Raw genomic sequence first — 21,999 nt, 5'->3', positions numbered from 1 at the left:
AGCGTCTGTGTGGGTGGTGGCCCCATATCGACGGCTGAAGAGGTAACTGACTACGGGTGTCGGTGAGTGAAGCCACCTCTTGAAATTTTAACAGTACTTTTCCGGGAGGAGGAAATATTGGGGAAATTGTGAATTGTAGGGCCTAGTAATTGGAAAAATAAAAACCTTGGGTGATCTTTAGACACCTCTCTTTCAGAGGTGCCTGGGTGGCTCAATCGGTTAAGCGTCCAACTCTTGGTTTGGGCCCAGGTCACGCTTTCCCGGTTCGTGAGTTCGAGCCCCACATCGGGCTCTGGGATGGCGGCGTGGAGCCTGCTTGGGATTTCTCTCTCTGTCTCTCTCTGTCTCTCTCGTTCTGTCTCTGCCCCTTCCCTGCTTGTTCTCTGTCTGTCAAAAATAAATACACATTAAAAAAAGAAAGGAAAAAAACCGCTCCCCCAGAGGGGAAGCTGAGGACCTCTGCTTGAGGACGTCTGTAGTTCAGTGAGCTGAACGCTTTCCCCTGTGTGGCCCCAAGCAAGCAAGGATCGGGAGTGGTCTCCTTCACACATGGTCTGACCTTAATGCAATTCAACCAGCTCTGAACGTGCGTCTCCAAAGATTCACCAGATGGTGGGCATATCACCTAATATTCGTGTCTTCTGCTAAGGAGTCATCAAAGTCAGATCCGTTACAGGTCAAGCAAGAAATCCAGATCCCAATTATATCCACACTAACATATTATTTCCACTATTGCACCGCATATATTTCTCACGATTAAGATAAAATCCAACTTTTCTAAATTTTCAGTCCACTGACTACCCTCACAGAGGATTGTGGCAAATTTAAAACCCAACATTCTCTCTTAGGGGAAAATTCTGAACACCAGACAGGTCTCTTACCATCACATTCATCCACTGTGTATTGTGACCGGTGATAATGCCAACAACTCTATCACTCACCTTTGTGATTGTCACCTCCCAGGCCCCATTTCCATTTAGGTTTTGATTATGGTTTTGGTTTCAGTGTCTTCCTACGGACTTGGGGTTCAAGACCTACATAACAATATCTAGATAATGACATTTCCACATATGCATTATTGTAAAGTCATTCCGCATAAAGGCTTGTAAATCAGGAGACCACACAGGTGGTATTTGGGAAAGGGATCAAGAAGAAACTGTAATGCATGAGAAGTGACTGTCAACACTTAACTCCATCTGCCTCCTTTCAGAGATGAGAATCTGAAGCCAAGAGACATAAAGTGATTTCTGTCTTTTTTTTTTTTAATGTTTATTTATTTTTGAGACAGAGACCGAGCGTGAACGTGGGAGGGTCAGAGAGAGAGAGAGAGAGAGAGACAGAATCTGAAGCAGGCTCCAGGCTCTGAGCCGTCAGCACAGTCCGACGTGGGGCTCGAAACACAGAGTGTGTGAGATCACGACCTGAGCCAAAGTCAGAAGCTCAACGACTGAGCCACCCGGGCGCCCTGACATAACGTGATTCATTAAAACATATAGTCTGTGCCTAAGCCAGGACCTGAAAGCGGGTGTCCTTGCCATCTGTCCAGGACATCTTATACTGAACAAACTATAGTTGAGTAGGAGGACTAAAGACTCCGAGATATTATCAAGGTGGGACCCGTTGGCTCAGGAGCTTCTTAGGCATGAAGAGGGTCAGGAGAAGAAAAGAGTAAGTGTGCCACCTTATACTTGGACCAAGGGCGGGCACCTGGAGAACCAGACAGAAAGGGCCCCTTCCATCATTTCGTGGATTCCCCCAACACCCAGTGCCCTCCTTTCCACGCCCCTTCCTCAAACACTTCTCACCCCACACTGTCCTCCCCAGGCCGGCCACCCTACACGGCACCCCTGGGAGAAAAACATCACATAGCGCGACTCGAGTGTTCATGTTTGTTCAAATTATACTTTCAGAAAGTCGAAGAAAAAGTCTCAAGTCTTTCAAAAATACTTGGGAGCCTCAGGCAGTTGCTTTACTGGTGTAACGTATAATGTGTGTCCTGAGACGTATTTGTGAAACCTCACCGAGAACAGACGGCGCTGCCACAAGAACCCGTCTCTGAGAATAGAAGGACAGACAGCCATAGATTGTAATCAGCTCTCTGACTCTCCTCCCCTCCCCCCAGGACTCTCGACCTCCCACGATCCATGATTTCCTTGACCATTCACGGAAAACGGTCACGAGGCACAGTGCGAACCAGACAGCAGATTCCTGGGAAACGTCTGTGTTCTTCCTCCTTCCCCCCACCCCCCCACCCCCACCCCCAGCTCTAGCCTCTTTGCATGAAGCACACCCTCGAGGAAGAACTTATCTGATGAGCCTTGAGGCTCTTTTTCCAGCTGGCACTGGCCACCGGGACCTGGAGGAAACGGTGAGTCTCCGGATGTTCTGGCTTTATTCCTGAATCTCCTAAAAGAGACGAGCCTGGGTGTTGCTGGGCTTCTGGAACCCGGAAGGCGTATCTGCATCCTGGACAGATCTATTCGTCTTCACAAAATGCTCACGTGCAACCACGCCGACCATTGGACTGGAATGTGCTCTCTGGATCGTTTCCATCTTATCTCTGGGAAAGGCTGGGCCCTGGCATTTCAGGTGCCGGGGAAAACCCTCCTTTGCTGATGATCATCTCTGGCCATCTCCCACGATCCACCTTCAGACATCCCACGCAGGTGGACGCGCACACACGCGGAGCCTATGAACAGCCCCCGTGAGTTGTGCTTTGGCCGGCGGCACTCCACGTTTTACAAATATTTGGGGCCAGAGCCCTGTGCCACGGAGGCCTGAACACGTTTTCTGAATGCCGCCCCTCCACCTCACCCTTAAGGGACTCAGCCTTTTTCTGAAGCTAAATCCTAAAGTAATGATCTCGAACTTGGGTGCACACTAGAATCACCCGGGGGTGAAGGGGGAACCGTAAGGAATACAGTCCCCAGGTGGAACTCTCAGGCACCCCGATTCGATGAGTCTGAGGCGGGGAAGGATGTTGGCAGTATGCGCCCGCTTTCACATGGCACCTGCTCACGCCAGAGCAGTTTCTCTGGTAAGAATTGCGGGGTTACTGTGCCTCCAGCCCGTGACTCTCAAACCTGGGCACATCTCAGAATCCCCTGGAGTGCTGGTTACACACAGATTCCTGGACGCTACCCCCAAATGTCTGACTCGGTAGGTCTGGGTGAGACTGAGAATTACTTGCGTCTAACTGGTTCTCTGGGGACGGGGATTTATTTGATGCTTCATTTAAGCGCTCAAGCTTTGTATTTCTTCAAATGAATTTAGATGAAACTGTAAAGCGTCTAGGAAAGCCGTTTCTCAGGTCAACACGGGCCAAACGACTTGTCCGCAAGCCTCCAGGCAGTTGGCTCACTAGTCCTTTGTTTGAAACTCACGGTCAGGTTCCCCGACTCCCCGTCGGCGATGTCCTGACCCCAGCATCCCGACGCTAACACTGGACAAGAAACCCCGAGGTAGGTCCCATCAGACGTGAAGTGTGCTTACAGAAGTTGCTGCAGTAGAGGCCTGGCATCGAGGGCCCCTGTGGCAGGTTTACTAGATGCAGAAACTTCTGTTCCCCGCAGTAGAACATCCACACAGTAAAGCCGGCAAATCCTCAGTGTAGAGAGTTCAAGGAATTCAGAACGAGAAGCTCCACTCGCCCGCCTGCTAACGCCGCTTCCCGGGGCGGCGCCCGCTGGGAGGAGGGGGAGGGTTAGCGAGCGCCTGCGGGCAGGGCTGCAGCCTGCGCGCACCTGCCGCGGCCCAAAACCTCCCGGGAGAAAGCGCGTATTCCAGCCACACGGTGCCACGAGTTCAGCAGGGCTCTGCCCCCTGTGGGGGGAGGGCGCCCTTCTCCCCGGGCATCCCGCCCCGCCCCTCCCGGGGGCCTGGAATCGAATCCGCGGTCGCACGGCAGGTGCCACTCGGCCGCGCCCGGAGCCGGGTGCGCGGGACGCGGGGGCCGGCGTCCCGCGCGCGGCTCACGAAGGAGCGCTCGTTTCTCTCCTGCCCGGAAGGGTTCCGCATCCGGAACTGCTTGGTGTGTGGGTAGAGACACAAATAAATTCGGAGCAAGCCTGCTTTCCAGCGAGTCAGGATGGCCGAGCGGTCTAAGGCGCTGCGTTCAGGTCGCAGTCTCCCCTGGAGGCGTGGGTTCGAATCCCACTCCTGACAAAGCGGTCTTTTTTTTTCTCGAATCCTTACTTATTATGGAAGGTGGCCCGCTACTTTTTCCAATATTCCAACAGCGGAATGATCAACTGAAAAAAAAAAAATTCTTGTCTATGCTCTCGAATGTAAGCACTCGGTGCGTAGAAGATGATGTAAGGCCTGGTAGTTTTCATCTCCTTTCTCTGTCTGTAATTGTCTGTCTCTCCTCTCACATTCGAGGAATTGAATGAATGCTACTCCTAAATTACAAGCGCTGAGGTCGGCAGGGCCCTCTTTTGTTTGCTTATAGATTTCTTTTTAATAATACCCTTTTCTCAAGTTCATGTCCCATCCTCCACCCCCATAAGAAATTTCTGGAGAGAGGGTATCTTTTTCCTTCTCAATGTTTTTGTGGAACATATATTTTTGGTTTCAGTGCTTTCGTTTTTAATCCACATAAATGACACTGTTTCATATATCCTATTCCATTTTATTTTATTTTAATTTACATCCAACTTAGCTAGCATATAGTGCAACAATGATTTCACCAGTATATTTAATGCCCCTTCCCCATTTAGCCCATCCCCCCTCCCACAACAACAAAAGTAACCCTCTGTTTGTTCCCCATATATGAGTCTCTTATGTTTTGTCTCCCTCCCTATTTTTTTTTTAAAAAAATTTAATGTTTACTTATTTTTAAGAGAGAAAGAGACAGAACATGAGTGGAGAAGGGGCAGAGAGAGAGAGGGAGGCACAGAATCTGAAGCAGGCTCCAGGCTCTGAGCGGTCAGCATAGGGCCAGACCCCGGGCTCCAACTCACGAACTGTGAGATCATGACCTGCGCCAAAGGAGGAAGCTCAACCAACTGAGCCACCCGGGTGCCTCCCCTCCCTGTTTCTATATTATTTTTGCTTCCCTTCTCTTATGTTCATCTATTTTGTGTCTTAAAGTCCTCATATGAGTGAAGTCATGTGATATTTGTCTTTCTCTGACTAATTTCACTTAGCGTAATACCCTCCAGTTCCATCCACGTAGCTGCAAATGTCAAGATTTCATTATTTTTCATTGCCGAGTAATACTCCATTGTATATATATACCACATCTTCTTTATCCATTCATCCATCGTATCCCATTCTATTTTTACCTCATTTCCATCCTACCACGGTTTTGAGGTTTACCTATGTTGCCGTATGCACGTCTAGACCATCGCTTTCAATTGCTGCACAGAGATCTGCAAGCGTGGGTTTGCCTACTCACCCAGGGATGACTCCCAGACTGGGTTCAACGCCTGGCCACCACAAAAAAAAAAAAAAAAAAATGCCATCAATGAACGTCTTCCTATGTTTCCATTATGAATCTTTCCTTGACATAGAGCAGGAGCAAATGACAGGTGATGAGGGTCTGACAGTTAAAAAGGTTAGACTTCAGAACAGGATCTAGGACCCAGGGAATGTGATTTAGACACATAGAAATTCATGTTTAGTGACATCTTCAGAAACATCCCTCAAATTCAAGTTCCCTGATGTTCAGACTGCTTATCTTAAGCATCAATAGTTACAGCTACAAATATTAACAATGCTTCTATTTTGAACTCAAAACTTAGATAGTGAATATTATTCTAACATAATTTCTTGCAAAGCCCCAAGTAATCAAAAAGCACAGGCGACTGGAATTTTCTCCTCACCATTCCATTTTTAAAAGAAATCCGATCCAATCCCAGGTTACAAGGACAGAAAACAGAGGGAATCTGTTTTATGATCATTGATAATCATTCTGCCCTCTCCCAAATTCCTCAAAATTCACAGAAACCTTCATACACACGCTGAAAGAAAAGCGAGTTGGTATTGCTTAGAAAGACTGTCCTCAGTAAGGTTAGAAAAGAACAAGCAAACGAGGGTTCTCCTTATCGCCCAGGTGGCCACACACCCAGTCCATTTCTGCCCAGTTAGAGTCCTCCCTTGGGCGCTGGCAACATATGAGAAAAGAGGAAATGGCAAACAGTGCAAAGAGAAGCATTTAGAGACACTTGGAGGGCGAACGGGTTCAATGGTCTTCAGGCTACAGGGGCCCCTGACTCTGTCACTGATGAGCTATGTGACCTTCCAGGCAAGTGACTTTGTAAGCCCGTGCCTTGGTGCCCTCCTCTCTAAAGGGAAGGAAATAACTGAACATTACTTCATAAGTAGGCTGTGAGGATTGCATGACTTAGTAGATATAAAGTGCTTGGCAAAGAACACTTTATTTGCCTGGAAAATCAGAAACACCCGATAAATGATATTTTTTGTTACAATAGAGCACCCGCTCTCTGCTGGGGCCTGTGACGAACTCTGGAGATCGGAGATCGCCCTTATTTGAGAGAGAGAGAGAGGGCTTGAGCAGGGTCTGGCAGAGAGAGAGGGAGAGAGAAGCGCAAGCAGGCTCCGCACTGTCGTAGCAGAGCCCGCCGGGGGCCTAAACCCCTGACCATGAGATCATGACCTGAGCAGAAACCAAGAGGCAGATTCTTAACTGGCTGAGCCACCAAGGTGCCCCAGTAGCACGTGGTCTTTAAAAACAAAACAAAACATGAAGCAAGCAAGCAAACAAACAAATTTATCCCATGAAGCATTTGATGACTTACGGTCAGGTCAAGTCCATCTGTGGTCTTTATGAGAGTTTCAGGATCTGCACACACAGCCACGCAGTCCACCCCGCCCCCCCCCACCATTGCTTCCTCAGATCTTCACCTGCAGCCACCCATGGTCCCCTTTGCCAGGAGCACCTTTTCCACGCCTTCTCTCCAGCCCCCTCTCTACATCTCCTCCATGCTCAGTATGGGTGTCACTTCTTCGTGAAGTCTTCCCCCATCTCTTTCCTCCACCAGTCCGGGCTAAATAGTGAACTGCGGCCCCCAGGGCCCCCACCCCCAGTGTTATCACCCGCCACTACCCTGCAACTGCCATTGAACTGTCTGCCGCACCCTCCCCCCAGGCTTTTTACAGCACCATTCATGACCCAGTGCGATTGGCATGGCGCTTGCACAGAACTGGCTCTGGACAAGTAGGCACCGGGAGGCTAAACAAACATTGGATTGTAAATCATTTCCACTTGTACGCGTAAATCACTTTCATGGTCCATATATGGAGAGGTAGAAAGGCTTTCAAGCTTTTGGGGAGACATGGTTAGAGTCCTCACCTGGAATATTCTAGAGCTCCAAGAGCCAGCACCATTACCTCAGTGGTACAGATCATGCACTCTGTTAAGGGCCTCTGGGCTGGAAGCATCCCGGTAAAAGTGTTCCTGGACCCTGATGGAGCAGGGGGTGAAGGTCAAGTGAAATTCAGTAGCAGGGTGAAGTAGTGTTCTAGCGCTGACGTCTACACCGTGACTCAGCCTGGGAGTCCGCGCCTTGGCTCTTCCTGGACGGCTTGGAGTCAGCCTGGGGCTGCCATTTTCAAGTCCGCCTGTCCCAGTGGGCTATCCATCCACTCTGTGACATACAGCCAGATGCTTCTTCCTGACGCCTTCTTTTCTGAAATCACCGGTGACAAACAGTTGTTTGAGTTTGATGCTCCTTTCCGAAAAAGTCTGAGCACAACACCACCTGTTAAATCAGTTATTTGCGGCTTGCGTGATGTGGTTGGATTTTAGTGGCTGCTGTGAATTGAGACGCTGCACATGTAGCAATCATTCCAGAGGCTGCGCTTTCTGCAAATATTGCCTGCTGATTGTAAGAGTGCATTGGTTTGGAATTCCCCCAGGAAAGAGGATCGGGTGACCAGAGATTATGATGTTGCTTGTAGTTTAAACTTGGTGATTTTGCCTTCTACTTTGCTTAGTTCCCTCTAGTACTGGCTGCAAAAAAAAAAAAAAAAAAAAAAAAGAAAAAGAAATTAGGTGTAAAATAAGTGTCGACACAAAGGAAGATCCAAATTCTTTCTCCTGAAAGAAACGCAAACTCTTTTCTCTCTATGCAGAGTGGCCACCCTGGGACCCACATAAAACACTTCGGCGAAATTCCGTAGGGGAATTTACCCTTGATGTTATACTTTGATCGCACATTTGTCTTTGCTGGGAGCGGGAAAACCACAAAAGGCCCCGCTGGGATTCGAACCCAGGATCTCCTGTTTACTAGACAGGCGCTTTAACCAGCTAAGCCACGGAGCCGGCACGCCCGCCTGCTTCCAAATCGACACAGAAAAGGAATGATGTTTGCTTTCCTTGTGTGCATGTCTGCATTTTCCCACCACTGAGGGTCAGGAGCAGCCTAGAGGCTTCTCTAGGCCCAAAAGATGAATCAGTCCCCGCTTCGCCCCAGAAGACCTAAGAAACTGCGCGGCTGCAGGAAAACTGAGGCCCCTTCCCGCAGGCGCCGGAAGGCGTCTTGTCCCAGAAACTGCGGGGAGGGCGGTTCTCACGCCTCCGCGGGGAGTGTGACCCGCGGCCCCAGGGAGGGGACGCCCGGCTTTTCCACCACAACTCCTCCAGCACTGAGAACCGTTCCCTCGGGAAGCGAGCTCTGTGTTCTGCGTGTCACCGTCTTTAATGAAAACTCCAGTCATTCCTTACCCCATGGCTTTCCCTAAAATTGGGTTCCACCTGCCTGCTTCTGCTTATAATGCTAACTGGTGGAGTCCCACAGCCGCACCTTTAGAACTAGGAGACTTCATAATTAACATCTAGTTTTAGCAAGAGAGAGAGAAGCAGCCCCCTCTCCTCCGCAGCTACAGAGGGAGAGAAGCTTTCTTGTCCTAAAACTGGTCCAAAGGATTTGTTTTGATTAAGATGTCAAATTGAGAGCATTCACAAGAACTTCTATATTGTCATGGGGACTTGTGTGTTTGTCACTCTTCCCCAATTTATTCTATTCTCTGGAAAATAAATCTGTCCTTGGGAATAAGATTTGAACAAAGGGCGTTAGTGAAACTCCCAAGAGTTTACAAATTATTGCCATAACCCGAGATTGTAACTTCCCAGGTGAAACCTCCAATTACGATTGGCTGTGTTGCCCGAAATCTGTTCTCCTGGGGATAATGCTGAAATCAGCCTTTCGGTATTTCTAAATTGTATCCACATTTGAAGGATTTCGCCGTCACACTCTAAAAGGCAGCCCTTGGCACTTAACCACCACCTCCACACAGTTGAGGGCTGGGGTATAAAAGCCCATGACTCTGCTAGATTTCTCATTGCAGTAAAAACCCTGAAAGTCTATGAAACATGAAATCGGTTTGAGCCTCCATGAAATAAGCACCTATTTCTTTAATATGATAAGATTAGCCATTATATTATTAGTGTGCTGGGAGCCAACATAATCATAAAGAGCACAGCCACACCTACTATGGCTTTGACCAAACTGTGGCAGATTATCAGAAAGACAGCAGAGCGGTGAGTATTTGGTCGGCGTTTTTCCTTTGGTTGGTCACCACCGGTCAAAATCTGCAGTGAAATGCTGCTAAGTCAAAGCAGCTGTTTAACAAGCCGCAGACAAATCTTGGGGGAAAAGCTGAGACTTAGAACAATCGCTTCCAGAACTCTGGGTGCGAATTCTCTCCTCTACGCAATCCCCAGGGTGGCCGGCAAAGCCCGTGGAAGGGCCTCTCACACTTGGCTCTGTTCCTCGCATCTGAAACTGAAGAAGGGCGGATCTCTGTGTCACAGACTGCTGCCAATAATGTAAAGAAACACGGGAGGGGCAGAGAGTGCCATTGTCCACGTGCTTGAGAGAGAAACCAGAAGAACAGTGCACTGCGATGGTTAGCTTGATGTGTGAACTTGGCTAGGCTGTACAGTACCCAGTTATTCAACTGAACACTAATCTGGATGTTGCTGTAAAGATACTTTGTAAATATCTTCGTGGGTTAACGTGGTTACAACGAGTTGACTGTAAGATCCTCAGTAATACGGGTGAGCCAGCCAGCCGAACCAATGATTATTTCCCATGAGTTATTATTTCTAACCAGGTGAAAGGCTTTATTTAAAAGCAAAATGGAGGCTTCCCGGAGGAAGAAGAAATTCTGTCTTAAGACTGTAGCGTCAGCTCCTGCCTGAGATTTTCTAAACTACAGGCCTGCTCCGCAGATTTCAGACTCGCCAGGCTTTGAAATAGTCATTCATTCATTCGTTCATTCATTCATTCATTCATATTCTCTTACTAGTTCTGTTTTTTTATTCTGGACTCTGTTTCTCTGACTGATACAACCACTGAAGAAAAGACTGAACGCTAGAAACTGGAACTCTCAGAAAAGGTGACCCCTAGAAAGCTCTCCAAAAACAAAGTGAAAGCATGCCTCGGCTCCTGTCGGGTTGTGAGCATCGCGGAGAACTTGGAGGCCGCTGAAGCTTTCAAAACCTGCCCTGCGAAGGGAGGTCTCTGCAGACGCCGAGGAGAGAACATGTGGACGGGGCCTCCAGCTAGCTGAGTTGAAGCCCATTTGAGAGGTGCAAGACGCGACCCGCGGCTCTAGGGACGCCTTGGGGTCTGGCCTGCCTGCCCATCCTGGGTATGCGATGAGGGTAAAATAGAACCGAGAAGTACCCCGGTTTGCTTCATTTCTCAAAATTCAAGCGTGAGTGTTCGTGTTTCCAAACCGCTCTTGAGAACGGAAATCTCCTTTTGCTTCTTATAGGGAGGCGACAGTCTGTGAACTCGGATGGGAAAATAAATATTTATCTTGACCAACTTGATACTGAAATTTTGTGTTTTATTCCATCTGGAGTGTTGGCAACAAATTACTGTTGTATCTCAGCCCTTTTTATTTTGTCATTTTTGGAGATCACAAGTATTTCGCATCAAACTACAGTTGTTGCAAATTTCTTTAAATATCATGGATGCTCATTAGTGCTTTGAAATTACGGTATCGATTAGACCTGCTGTACATTGTCAGTTAGTGCATTAATAGAGGAGCAAAAATATTGCCACAGCATACGTTTTTAATATTTTGGTAACATATTTCAGTGTAACTGATTTCCCTTTGAAATCGTACGTATTTATCTTTTTTTCTTTCTAGCCGAAACGATTATTCTGTGAGGCAGTCCATAACCACCAAAGTGCCCTAGGCATACAAGTACAAAACCTGGCCAGAGGTCTCCTGTTCCATTGTCCAGGGGGAGATTCCTAACTAGGTCTACTATAAGGTGATGCAGAAAGAGCAGGAACACCTTTATTATTCTTAAGGGCCGTTGCAACCTTATGAACCGAAAACGACTATTTTCTACACTCAGTGGGTATGTTCTCAATGTCAGGCAGTTTCACTCGGTTAACAGCCGTCAACTTTTCTGCGATGCTCACCCAGGCATGGAGACGACGATGACTTCTCAAGATTCTGGAGACTGAGACGCACACCTGGGAGATGCTTACTCGCTTCCTGAGAAAGCGAACACGCGCAGTCACGCGTGCGAGCTGACGATGCCCCTTTCAAAGGTGTCAAATTGGGAGTCGCAGGCCCAGCGGTAGGCGCGCAGGCAAGCAGGTGCTTAGCACAGAGCCTTGCTTGGTAAGTACTGAAACCCATTTTTTAACGACCGAAGGAGAGACAAGAGAGCACGCCAGATCACGCCGCCCCACCACGACCTCCAAGTCCCAACAGATCACATCCACGGTCCTCGCAAGCGGGGGGTCTGTGCGCGCTCTCGCCCCTCCAGGCTCTTTCCCCTGATACCCGCGTTTCTCTCTCGTTAATCACCGTCTCCGCCGGGCCTTCCTGGTCTCCCCGGTCTTTTTGTTTTCCTCCAAATGCTCATCATGATTATTCTCCTTATGTAGTGCTTCCCTGTCATCTTGTCGATGGACAAGGGACCACATCGCTTTTCTTCAGGGCTCCACTTCCAGCGCCTCCGACGGTAACACTGGTTGCGGGGCGAACGCGTGGATGGCGAGGTGTCGCGGGCGGAGAAGACGCCGCGGAGGGGAGCACGGACGCCACGGAGCGAGCAGCCGGCCGCAGGTGACCGGCCGGGAGCCCAGCGGGCCAGCGGGGAGCGCGGCCCGGGCGCGAGCGCGCCTCGCCTGGACCCGCCGGCGCCTGCGTCCTCACGAAAGTATCCGCGGCGGCAGACGCCTCCGTGCGGGCCAGTGGCGCAATGGATAACGCGTCTGACTACGGATCAGAAGATTCCAGGTTCGACTCCTGGCTGGCTCGAGGCGGGGCGTGCTATTTTGCCTCTCCCTGGCATGGCAGAGCACCGCGGCGCGCCGTGGAGCCCGAAAACTCGGGCACGGCGACATGTGCCTTGCAGGTTCTCCGGGGCCAAGGAGCGCCGCATTTACCGCAGCTGGGGGGGTCCTCACGCCCCTGCACAGCAAGTTCCGCGTCTCGGCCACGCGGTGGCGCTGAGCAGCCCGAGGCCTGTGCATGGTCCCGGGGCGTGCCTATTCCGATTGAGAAGTAACCGAGAAGGGTCGCTCGTGAGCACTGAAGCCTCTCTTCTGTTTTCTCCCAATCTGGGCATTTCCAGAATAAACTGTTATGGATTTGGCTTCGAGTCTGTACACTGCGAGGGTCTGGCCCGCGCTCTTCACCGGCTCGTGTGGTGCGAAGAAGACGGGTGCACGGACGCATGCGCACACAAACGACACTCGTTTGCAGGAATCGGGCAGGCCGGGCGGCGTGTTCTGCAGAGAGAACTGCTCTCTCAGGGAGCCTCCCGCCGTCGTGTTTCCGTAGTGTAGTGGTTATCACGTTCGCCTCACACGCGAAAGGTCCCCGGTTCGAAACCGGGCGGAAACAAGGTTTCCCTTTTCTTCTCTCCGTTTTGTAGAGAATTCCTTAAAATTTTGTTTCCTTTATTTCCTTAAAACTCTCAGGTCTTCTTTCATACGTTCCCGCCTTCTGTCGTCTTGTCGCCGGGCCGTGGTGCGGAGGCGGCCCCGCCCGAGCTGGGCCGGGGTCCCGCGGACCCGGGCGGCGGCCTGACGTCTCGCGAGCGGAGACGCGGCTCTCCCCCGCTCGCACGCGGCCGCGCGGCCGCCCGCAGCCCCGGAAGCGGTTCCTCGCCGCCCGCCGCCTTCCTGTTCCCGGCGGGGCCCGCTCGGCGCGTCCGCCCCCGGCCCCGCGGCCCGCGCCGGCCCCGCCCCAGCCGAGGGCACCGGCGCCCGGGCCGCGGCTGGGAGCCCCGCGCCTGTCGGACGGCCGCGGGACTCGGGTGCGCCGCCGAGGCGGTCGTGTACCGGGGGCCCTCCCGCCGCCGCGCCTCCGGAATCACGGTGTGTCCGCCGGCCCGGGCGTGAGTCTCTGGGAAGGGGCGGAATTCCGGCGGCGCGTCGCCCGGACGCTGGGGGGGGGGCGGCCGGGGGGCCGAAGGGACCGCGCCGGCCGGGCCGTGGCGGGTGGGTTGGCCTGGCCCACCCCCCTCGGCGTCCGTCTCCCCCACTCCCGGGGGCCTCACCTGCGGGAAGCCCCCCTCCCCGCCGCCCCGGGGACCCCGGAGGCCCGGGTCTGCCTGCGCTTTGGCCTTCTGCCCTCCCCGCCCGAAGAAAGTTAAGAAACGGACCCGCGGTGGGTTCTGCGTGTCGCCTCGAAGCTTGGGGTCACGGGCCGCACCTGCTCGGAATCGGGTCTTGAGCCCCGGTGTTTGGCCTCTGACCTCGGACCCCTGGTCTGCTTGCGTGTTAATTGGATCCATCAAAGGCTTTTCTGGCACAGGAGTCTCGGTATCCCACCCGACGGCCTCAGGATTTCCTTCGTAGATGATTATTACTACCACCACCACCACTGCTTCCGTTATTTCTATTAGGGCTGCTTTTAAGGGTCGGCCAAGCCTAGTCTCCCAGTCCGCGGGGCTCTGGGTTCCCTGACATGACTGATGCCAATGTGATGTGTTTACGGGCGTAAGAAAGGGCAGTCTTTACCTAATGAGCTTTCCTTCTCTCTCTCCCTCCTCCATTTTCATCCTGTCTCTGCCAAAAAAAAAGACATGATTTTATCATCTTGTTAATTCCCTCGTTAGCAAGACAATAAGGTTTGGCAGGTGGCCGATAGAAACTTGTCTAAGACATTTCCATTTACAGTCTCTTCCCTGCCACTCAGAAGTAGGAGGGAGTTCATGTGCCCAGAAAGCAGGCCGGGGTCTCAGGGGCCTGGGAGATGTTGGAGATTTGTCCTCGGATGCCAGTGGGCGGGAACACCTAAGCGAGTGTGCCCCAAGCCAACCAGTTGCAAATGGGTGACAGTTTCGTTTAGAAACCCGTGGCTCTCTGCTTCTCTTCAGACCAGGAGAACCCTGGCAAGATGCAGCTGCCCTACCCTTTTAGACACTCTGCCCTCTCTCACCTTTTCCTCCCCCAGGGCCCCTCACTTAACCCCAGATGGAAGCTCGGGCTGCAGGCCCTGACTGATCACGTCGTCTGGCAGGTGGAGAACAGACAGGCCCTAGATGGCGGCTGACGCCAGGTGGGCTCTTGTCCCGCGGCTCGCCTTGCACACCATCTTTTCTTCGGTCATGTCCTTCCCCAAACTTGGTGTTAGCAGCCTTCTTCCAGGTCTCCCGTCCAACCCCAAAGCACTATCTTGCCCTGAGTAAGAGGCAGAGAGAAGGTGGCCTTGCGACTTTGGGGGTGGGATTGAGACCAGAACCCAAGGTAGAACTGGCTCCCAGAAATCCAGATCAGTAAATGCTGCTAAAATGCGCCCTGTGCGAGTCTGCTGGGAATGGGGTGGGGCATGTGTTGGATGGGGCGGGATCTGCTCCGTGGATACTGGAGACAGGCTTGCGAGGAAAGAGAAGAAACCATATGGGGGAAGGATTTTGAGAGCTGTGCCAAGCCTCACAGGGAATCTCACCCGGGATGTGCTCTAGGTCAGTGGGGTCTTTGCACTCGCCCCTCCTGCGTTAATGTGCGGGAGCTGTGTGACAAAATGCCACAGGCCGCGTGTCGGAAACAACAGAGATGTATCTTCTCCCAGTTCTAAAGGCTGGAAGTCCGGCATCAGGATGTTGACAGGTTTGGTTTCTTCCCAAGCCTCTCTCCGTAGCTTGGATGGTCACCCCTCTGTGTTGTCTGTGTCCCGATCCCCTCTTATAAGGACAGGAATGCTGTCGGATCGGGACCCACCCGTACGTCCTCATTTTACCTTAACTGCCTTTTTAAAGGCCCTGCCTCCAACTGCAGTCACGGTGTGAGGTCCTGGGGGTCAGGACTTCTACCTATGAATTGGGGGGGGGGTTGCAAATTCAGCTCACTTCTGGAGACTGAGATGGATGTATCACATATCCTGTTGACACAGTTTGGAGAATCCCCAGCAGTGCGTCTCCCAGAGGATTATAGCACAGCTGCCTCGAAGTCGGCGTTAGCAGGTTTCTCCTGCACATGAAAGCTAGGATTTACTCTTCATTTGACTATTAGGTGTTTTAAGCTATTTCTGCCAGTTAATTTAGACTTCCTAGGTCTCTTGCTAATGGAAAAATGCACATCTTCGTAGCTAACAGAAGCATTTTAAGGAAAGGCTGCTGCCTCTCCCCCGGGGGCTGCTGAGGGAGAGAGAGCCTCGACCTTACAGAACAAGCAGTCTGGTTAAATGAAGAGTTCTCCCGTGAGGTGTGCAACCTGGGAGAGAGTGATTCAGAATCTCACTGTGTTCCCGTTCTGTTCTCTGTTACGATAACACTTCCAAGGACAAAGCTGTATTCACAAAGGGGAACTGTTAAAATTCCTAAAACTTGAAACACTGTTGCCCTGTCTTGATCATTTCTTGCCCTGGAGATAGCCATGGGAAGTCCTATTTCTGGATTCCCGCAGTTACAACATTAGGTAGATTTATCTGCCAGCCCGTAATAGTTCTTCCCTCTGACGTACACGATGGAATGTTTGTCGCCCTGTGAATTCTATATTTTATTGTCTGACAAATTATTTCTTCTTGTTTTAATTCTTAAAATATGGGGGGGGGTTGTTTTGTTTTTTTGAATCAGTAGACTTCATTTTTTTTTTAAAGAACAGTTTTAGTCTTTCAGACAAATTGAGCAGAAAGTACAGTGTCTCCTATTATTAAAGTTTCTCTTCTTATTAACAACTTGCACTGGCGTGGTACATGTGTTAGAATCGATGAGCCAGGATTTCCACATAATTACCTGAAGTCCACAGTCTACATTCGGCCTCCCTCTTTGTATACAGTGGAGTTTTGCTAAATGCCTAATGTCACGTACCCACCATTACGGTAACACACAGAATGGTTTCACTGCCCTCAAAAGCCCCCTGTACGCGGGGCGCCTGGGTGGCTCGATCGGTTAGGCGTCCGACTTCGGCTCAGGTCATGAGTTCGAACCCCGCATTGGGCTCTGCGCTGACAGCTCAGAGCCTGGAGCCTGCTTCGGATTCTGTCTCCCTCTCTCTCTGCACCTCCCCTGTCCATGCTCTGTCTCTCTCTGTCTCAGAGATGAGTAAACATTAAGAAAAAATTTTTTAAAAATAATTATGCCAGGACAACAGGGATAAACCCAGCCACCCTAGCACCAGACCAAATGATTTTCATGCCGTAAAAGATCTCTCAACGTTGGTTCCTTCATCTTAAGAGCAGCTGTCTCCCTGCCTGTCCCTCTCCAGGCACACCGTCACCACACGCAGCGTTAGCCTGTGGGATCTCTAGCATCCTCAGTTATTTTCTTTAAAAATCATTTTCTGTGTTGTGCCAGAATTTGGGTTAAAAAGACACACACACACACCTTTTGTTCTCTAAGAATTGTTCAAGCATTTCTTTAGTGGTGCGTTTGGGAGAGGAAATAAAAAGAGGATAAATTAGGCCTAAGTTCACGGAATGTCTGGGGACGCGTGTCCTCGGGTGAGGGCGGGCGAGTCCCCTGGGCCAGCAGACCCATGCTGCGCTTCTGTGGCAGCAGGGGCTTCGTGACCCTCAGGAATTTAGAATATTTAGAGGCGGGCGAAGGGCGCTGCAAGGGGAGAGAAGGGTCCTGCTAATTTCACATTAGCTTTTCACTGCATTGCTGTTCAGCATGAGAATACAATTGTCCCTCCTGTTCATATCCTTCCCTGTTCCCAAAGTCCCTTACCAGGTCCCAAGGGCAATACTGACTGATTCAGGCACTTTGGCTCTTTCTTCTTTATGCTAATATATTTCTCCCTCTATTGCACAAGGAGGAAGGGAGAAACAAAATTTTCAGCGGCTCCGGTCATGGTGAAAAAGTGGGGAGAAAAATGGCTAATTTGATACTTTAGCACGATTTACAGGTGGGTCCTTTTGTTAGCCAAGGAACATAAAATCAAAACCAGGTTTGCTCAAGGATCAGGTTTGCCCACGAAGTATCTAGATAGTGAGGTCCAGCAAAAACAACACAACAGAACTTTGGAGCAGTTTAGGGACAAGGTAATCTTTTTTTTTTTTTTTTTTCCCCCCTCAAAACGTTGTGGCGTGGGGCAGGGCAGAGGTTACAGAATTCCCCAGGAAATGTGTTCAAGGGTGGGGGGTGGGCAGAGGTCTGAGCCACTAGACTTGGCCTAAAGCTTTAAATTTTTTTTTTTAACGTTTATTTACTTTTGAGACAGAGAGAGAGCATGAACAGGGGAGGGTCAGAGAGAGGGGGAGACACAGAATCCGAAACAGGCTCCAGGCTCCGAGCTGTCAGCACAGAGCCCGACGCGGGGCTCAAACTCACGGAGTGAGAGATCGTGACCTGAGCCGAAGTCGGCCGCTCAACTGACTGAGCCACCCAGGCGCCCCTTGGCCTAAAGCTTTAAAAGGGTTCCCATGCCACTTGGGAATGGCAGCCCCAGCCCCGGGTCCTAATTACCCGACCCCAAATAAATCACCTTCTGTTCTGTGTGCTCCTGTCCCACCCCCAATCCAAGGAAGAGAGTGCTACCTCACCCCTTCCTCTGGACCCCCACCCCGTCTCCAGCCACCGGCTCTTTCTCGACTCCCGTCGATGTGGCTCTTGTCCCGATTTTTACCTTTATCCCTTATTTTGTTGTCGTTGTTGTTTTCTGTTTTGGTTTTACTACATGCTTGCGGTGTAGACATGTCATTTGGCTGTATGCTTGTCAGTGGATCTATACTGTACATATTTGGCAATCTGTTGTTTTTGCTCAACATTACGTGCTTGAGATTCATCCTAATCTCTTCGTTTCTGCTGCTGACTCGCGTTCTTTTGCAGCGATGCTAATAATGGATTGATCTCTTCTGCTACTGAAAGGCCAGTGGGTGGTGTAGAGGTTCGTAAACATTCTCATAGGGATTTCCTGTGTTCATCTCCAAGAATTCCTCTAGGTAAACACCCAGAAGTGAAATTGCTTTTCAGGATATTTTCAAATTTAATATACTAATTTACACACAAATAAACAGCACAGCCCAGCAGTGCATGATGCTTTAATTGTTCCACATCTGCTGGGCGCTTGATTTTGTCAGGCCATTTAGTTTCCACCAATTTGATGGCCGTGAAATGTCAGTGTGTCTTTCTCTGTGTTACTAGTGAGGTTGGGCATACTTGTACGTGCTTATTCACCACTCGTGCTGCTTCTAAGAAGTTCGTGTTAACACTTTTGCTCATTGTTTTAAAATTTTCATTTTGCCCTTCTCTCATGGATCTGTAGCCATTCTTTTTTTTTTTTTTTTTTTTTTAATTTCTTAATGTTTATTTTTGAGAGACAGAGCACAACTTGGGGAGGGGCAGAGAGAGGGGAGGACACAGAATCCCAAGCAGGCTCCAGGCTCCGAGATGTCGGCACAGAGACCCACACGGGGCTCGAACTCGTGAACTCTAAGATCATGACCTGAGCCCAAGTTGGAGGTTCCACTGACTGAACCCAGGCGCCCCAGGAATTCTTTGTATATTCTGGATTCGGATCCCTTGTCAGTTCTGTGTGTTAGGAATATCTTTGCCCAGCTTGTAATGTATCCTTTTACTTTTTTATACTATCTTCGATTTGTACAAGTTCTTCATTTTAATACAGTCAACCTTGAATTCTAATGTAGTTCTATCTGTCCGTCCATCCCGTAATGGCTTACACGCTTTGTGTTTGTTACAGAAATCTTCCCGGAAGCAGCGTGAGGAAGGCAGAAGCCGCCGCCCTCCCTGGCCTGGCGAAGCCACCCGCCACCATGCCCAAGAGAAAGGCAAAAGGCGATGCTAAAGGTGACAAAGCCAAGGTGAAGGGTGAGCCGCAGAGGAGATCCGCGCGGCTGTCTGCCAAACCCGCTCCCCCAAAACCGGAAGCCCGGCCTCCAAAGGCCGCTGCCAGGAAGGCCGAGAAGCGGCCCAAGGGGAGAAAGGGGAAAGCAGAGGGCGACAGGGTTGGGGACAAGGCCGGGGACAAGGCCGGGAAGAACCCGGACGCTTCCACGGCCCCGTCACAGAAAGCAGAAGGCAGCGGGGACGCCAAATGAAATGTACTTTTTTCCTAACTCACCTTCTAGTGACTCTGCTGTTCGAGATACTGTCTGTCTTCAATCAACTTTTATAAAAGTGTAGAACTTGGGCTCTTATTTCCGACTTCCGCCGTTGGCATACAAGACGCATTGTTGTTGTCCCCCGTGGAAAGCGCAAATCCCGCTGACAGAACGTCTCCGGGGCCCGATTGAAATGGGGGGGGATGGCGCCTGCGTCCTCACTGTTGAAGATTATTCCTGGTTCCCGGGAGGGGTCTCGTGTCAGCCCCCCGGGCTCAGAAGCCTTCCGGCACGGAGAAGCAAAACCTCACGGCTTCTCTCCCGAGGCGAGCAGCATGCACTGGCCTTCCTGGAATAGTCATGACGCGGCCTTGGCACCCCCAGCCTCCTGTCGGGTGATCACACCCAGGCCTTCTGGCCATAACATCAAGATGGCCTTGCCCCAAAGAGCCAGGATTCCTGTGTGTAGTTGGCGGGCGATCCCAGTGGCCATCCTGCACTTTTTAGCTCCTCTCCCCCACCTCAGAGTTGACCCGTGAAAAGATCTCACGTACCTCATGCGAACTATCCACGCCTCCCGAGAACGTCACCTTTTCAGAAGAGCAACAGAAGACTGTTGACTTGGGGGGGGCGGGAGGGGGGGAGTTTGAATGTTGTCGGGTGTTGTGTGGATCGATTGTCACCCGTGTCCTCCTGGAAGCGGCTGGTCCTGAAAAGTATCTTATAAAAGCTGAATACATATTAGCCTGGTGGGAGGGGGATCATTTCCTACCCACAGCCCTAGGGATCTTCTTTACTGCACCTTAAACAGGGTTTTACGTTTCACACTTGTCCGCAGTCTTCTCTGCACTGATCGGCGTGCCAAGTACGAGATAGAAGTTCCATGTAATATTTTGTCCAGGTGGATAAGCAGTGGTCGTCGCTGCACCATTTTCTGAAGAGTTCATTCCTTCCCGTGGATCCGGAACACCAGCTCTTTCGAAAATGGAGTCTCTTGGGGGTGGGTGGGTGCGGGGCAGGGCGGGTGTGGATGCTCTTCTGACTCACTGGTCAGTTTGCCCAACCCCACGGCAGTGCAATATAGTCCTGAGCACTACAGCTTTTAGAAAGAGGTCTCGGTTTCTCAGGACAAATCTCACCTCCAGCTCCAAAATAAAATCTCCACCAAACTTGTCTTCTTCGGGAGCATCGTGGCCATTCTCAGCCGTTTGCTAACGGCTTTTAGAATTAGATTTGCTACAACTTTTAGAATTAGATTGATCAGGCCTTTTATTTTTAAATGTTTTTTAATGTTTATTCATTTTTGAGAGACAGAGAGAGACAGAGTGTGCGTAGGGGAGGGGCAGAGAGAGAGGGAGACACAGAATCCCAAGCAGGCTCCAGGCTCTGAGCTGTCAGCACGGAGCCTGATGTGTGGCTCGAACTCACGAATCGCGAGATCGTGACCTCAGCCGACGTCGGACGCTTAGCCGACTGAGCCACCCAGGCGCCCCTAGATTGACCAGTTCTAAAACAAAACAAAAATGCTGGAATTTTTATTGGATTTGTATTGAATTCATAGACTAATTACAATGTTGAGTCTTCCCTTGAACACGATGTAGCTCTTCATTTATTTAACCTTTTTAAGTGTCTTTCAATAAAGTTTTATAATTTTCTCCATAAATGTCTATTGTTAATATTTCCTAGGGACTTTATACTTTTTTATGCTATTTTTGTAGTATATTTTTAGTTCCTGCATTTTCTAGCTAGTTGATTTTCGTATCCAGCATCTTTGCTGAACTCTCATTCGTGTAATATGTGTGTATATTCTTTTGGGCTTTCTACATAAGTAAACCATATGTTGTGTATATGCAAACAGTTTTGCTTCTACACAGTGTTATTCCCTTTTTTACTCTTTCTAACGCTGGGCATCGTCCAAGTTGCTAGGGGCACAGCAACGAACAAAACAAAGGCGGCTTTCGCCAAGCTTCTATTCTGGTGGGGGGAGGGGTAGAAAATACCCAAACTTATGTGACGAGGGGCCTTAAAAGTGGGTGCTATGTAGATAGGGTGGTTAGGGACGTCCTCCCTGATGAGGATGACACCTGAGCGGAACCCTTAATGAAATAAAGGAACAAGAGAGGTCCACATGAGGGAAAACCGTTCCAGCAGAGGGAACGGCAAATGCAGGCAGGAGGTGAAAATGTGTTTGGCTGTTTGGCTCGCTGAGGGAGAACAAGGAAGCAGAAGAGGAATTGGAAAGAGGGTGGACAAGAGTGTCTCTGAACATTATGGGATACCGTTAGAGTTTCAGACAGAGAATAACAATCTGAGTTGTGGAGGGGGGTGTGGGCAGGCAAAAGGCTGTAAGGGACAGACAAAAGTTGGAGGAAGATCCGCTAAGTGGCTGTCACTGAGTAGCAGGAAACTATTTTAGCAAGCTGCCTTACTGTCCCCCTGCTCGACTGTCCCCACCTCATTTTGCCTGGTAACCAGCAAACATGTATCTGTGTCTTCTCTTTGCCAAGCAACAGATTGGGGCCGAAGAAAAACATGCCCTGTCCTCAG

At 50.3% G+C, this 21,999-nt stretch overlaps 1 protein-coding gene and 4 non-coding genes across 8 annotated transcripts; 4 read left to right on the top strand and 1 right to left on the bottom strand.

Annotated features, from left to right (window-relative positions):
- Positions 1 to 4,081: 4,081 nt before the first annotated feature.
- On the top strand, positions 4,082 to 4,164 carry TRNAL-CAG. The gene has a single exon. It is a non-coding gene; the product is annotated as a tRNA-Leu (tRNA).
- Positions 4,165 to 8,213: 4,049 nt separating this feature from the next.
- Positions 8,214 to 8,287, bottom strand: TRNAT-AGU. The gene has a single exon. It is a non-coding gene; the product is annotated as a tRNA-Thr (tRNA).
- Positions 8,288 to 12,185: 3,898 nt separating this feature from the next.
- TRNAR-ACG lies at positions 12,186 to 12,258 on the top strand. Its single transcript has one exon. It is a non-coding gene; the product is annotated as a tRNA-Arg (tRNA).
- A 515-nt stretch (positions 12,259 to 12,773) lies between these two features.
- On the top strand, positions 12,774 to 12,846 carry TRNAV-CAC. The gene has a single exon. It is a non-coding gene; the product is annotated as a tRNA-Val (tRNA).
- Positions 12,847 to 13,197: 351 nt separating this feature from the next.
- HMGN4 (high mobility group nucleosomal binding domain 4) lies at positions 13,198 to 20,086 on the top strand. 4 transcript variants are annotated; one of them, XM_042937689.1, is made up of 3 exons: positions 13,198 to 13,322; positions 14,404 to 14,508; positions 19,092 to 20,086. In XM_042937689.1, the coding sequence occupies exons 2-3, from the start codon at positions 14,492 to 14,494 to the stop codon at positions 19,447 to 19,449; spliced, it is 375 nt and encodes a 124-aa protein (XP_042793623.1). In that variant the 5' UTR covers positions 13,198 to 13,322; positions 14,404 to 14,491; the 3' UTR covers positions 19,450 to 20,086. The 4 variants fall into 4 exon arrangements, with proteins under 4 accessions (XP_042793623.1, XP_042793622.1, XP_042793624.1 ...); XM_042937688.1 differs by having other exon boundaries at positions 13,198 to 13,342; XM_042937690.1 differs by lacking the exon at positions 14,404 to 14,508.
- Positions 20,087 to 21,999: the final 1,913 nt, after the last annotated feature.

This window comes from Panthera leo, chromosome B2, assembly GCF_018350215.1.
Source record: "Panthera leo isolate Ple1 chromosome B2, P.leo_Ple1_pat1.1, whole genome shotgun sequence".
NCBI lineage: Eukaryota > Metazoa > Chordata > Mammalia > Carnivora > Felidae > Panthera > Panthera leo.
Note: the sequence above shows the minus strand (reverse complement) of the source record. Positions and strands in the feature narration are given on the sequence as shown.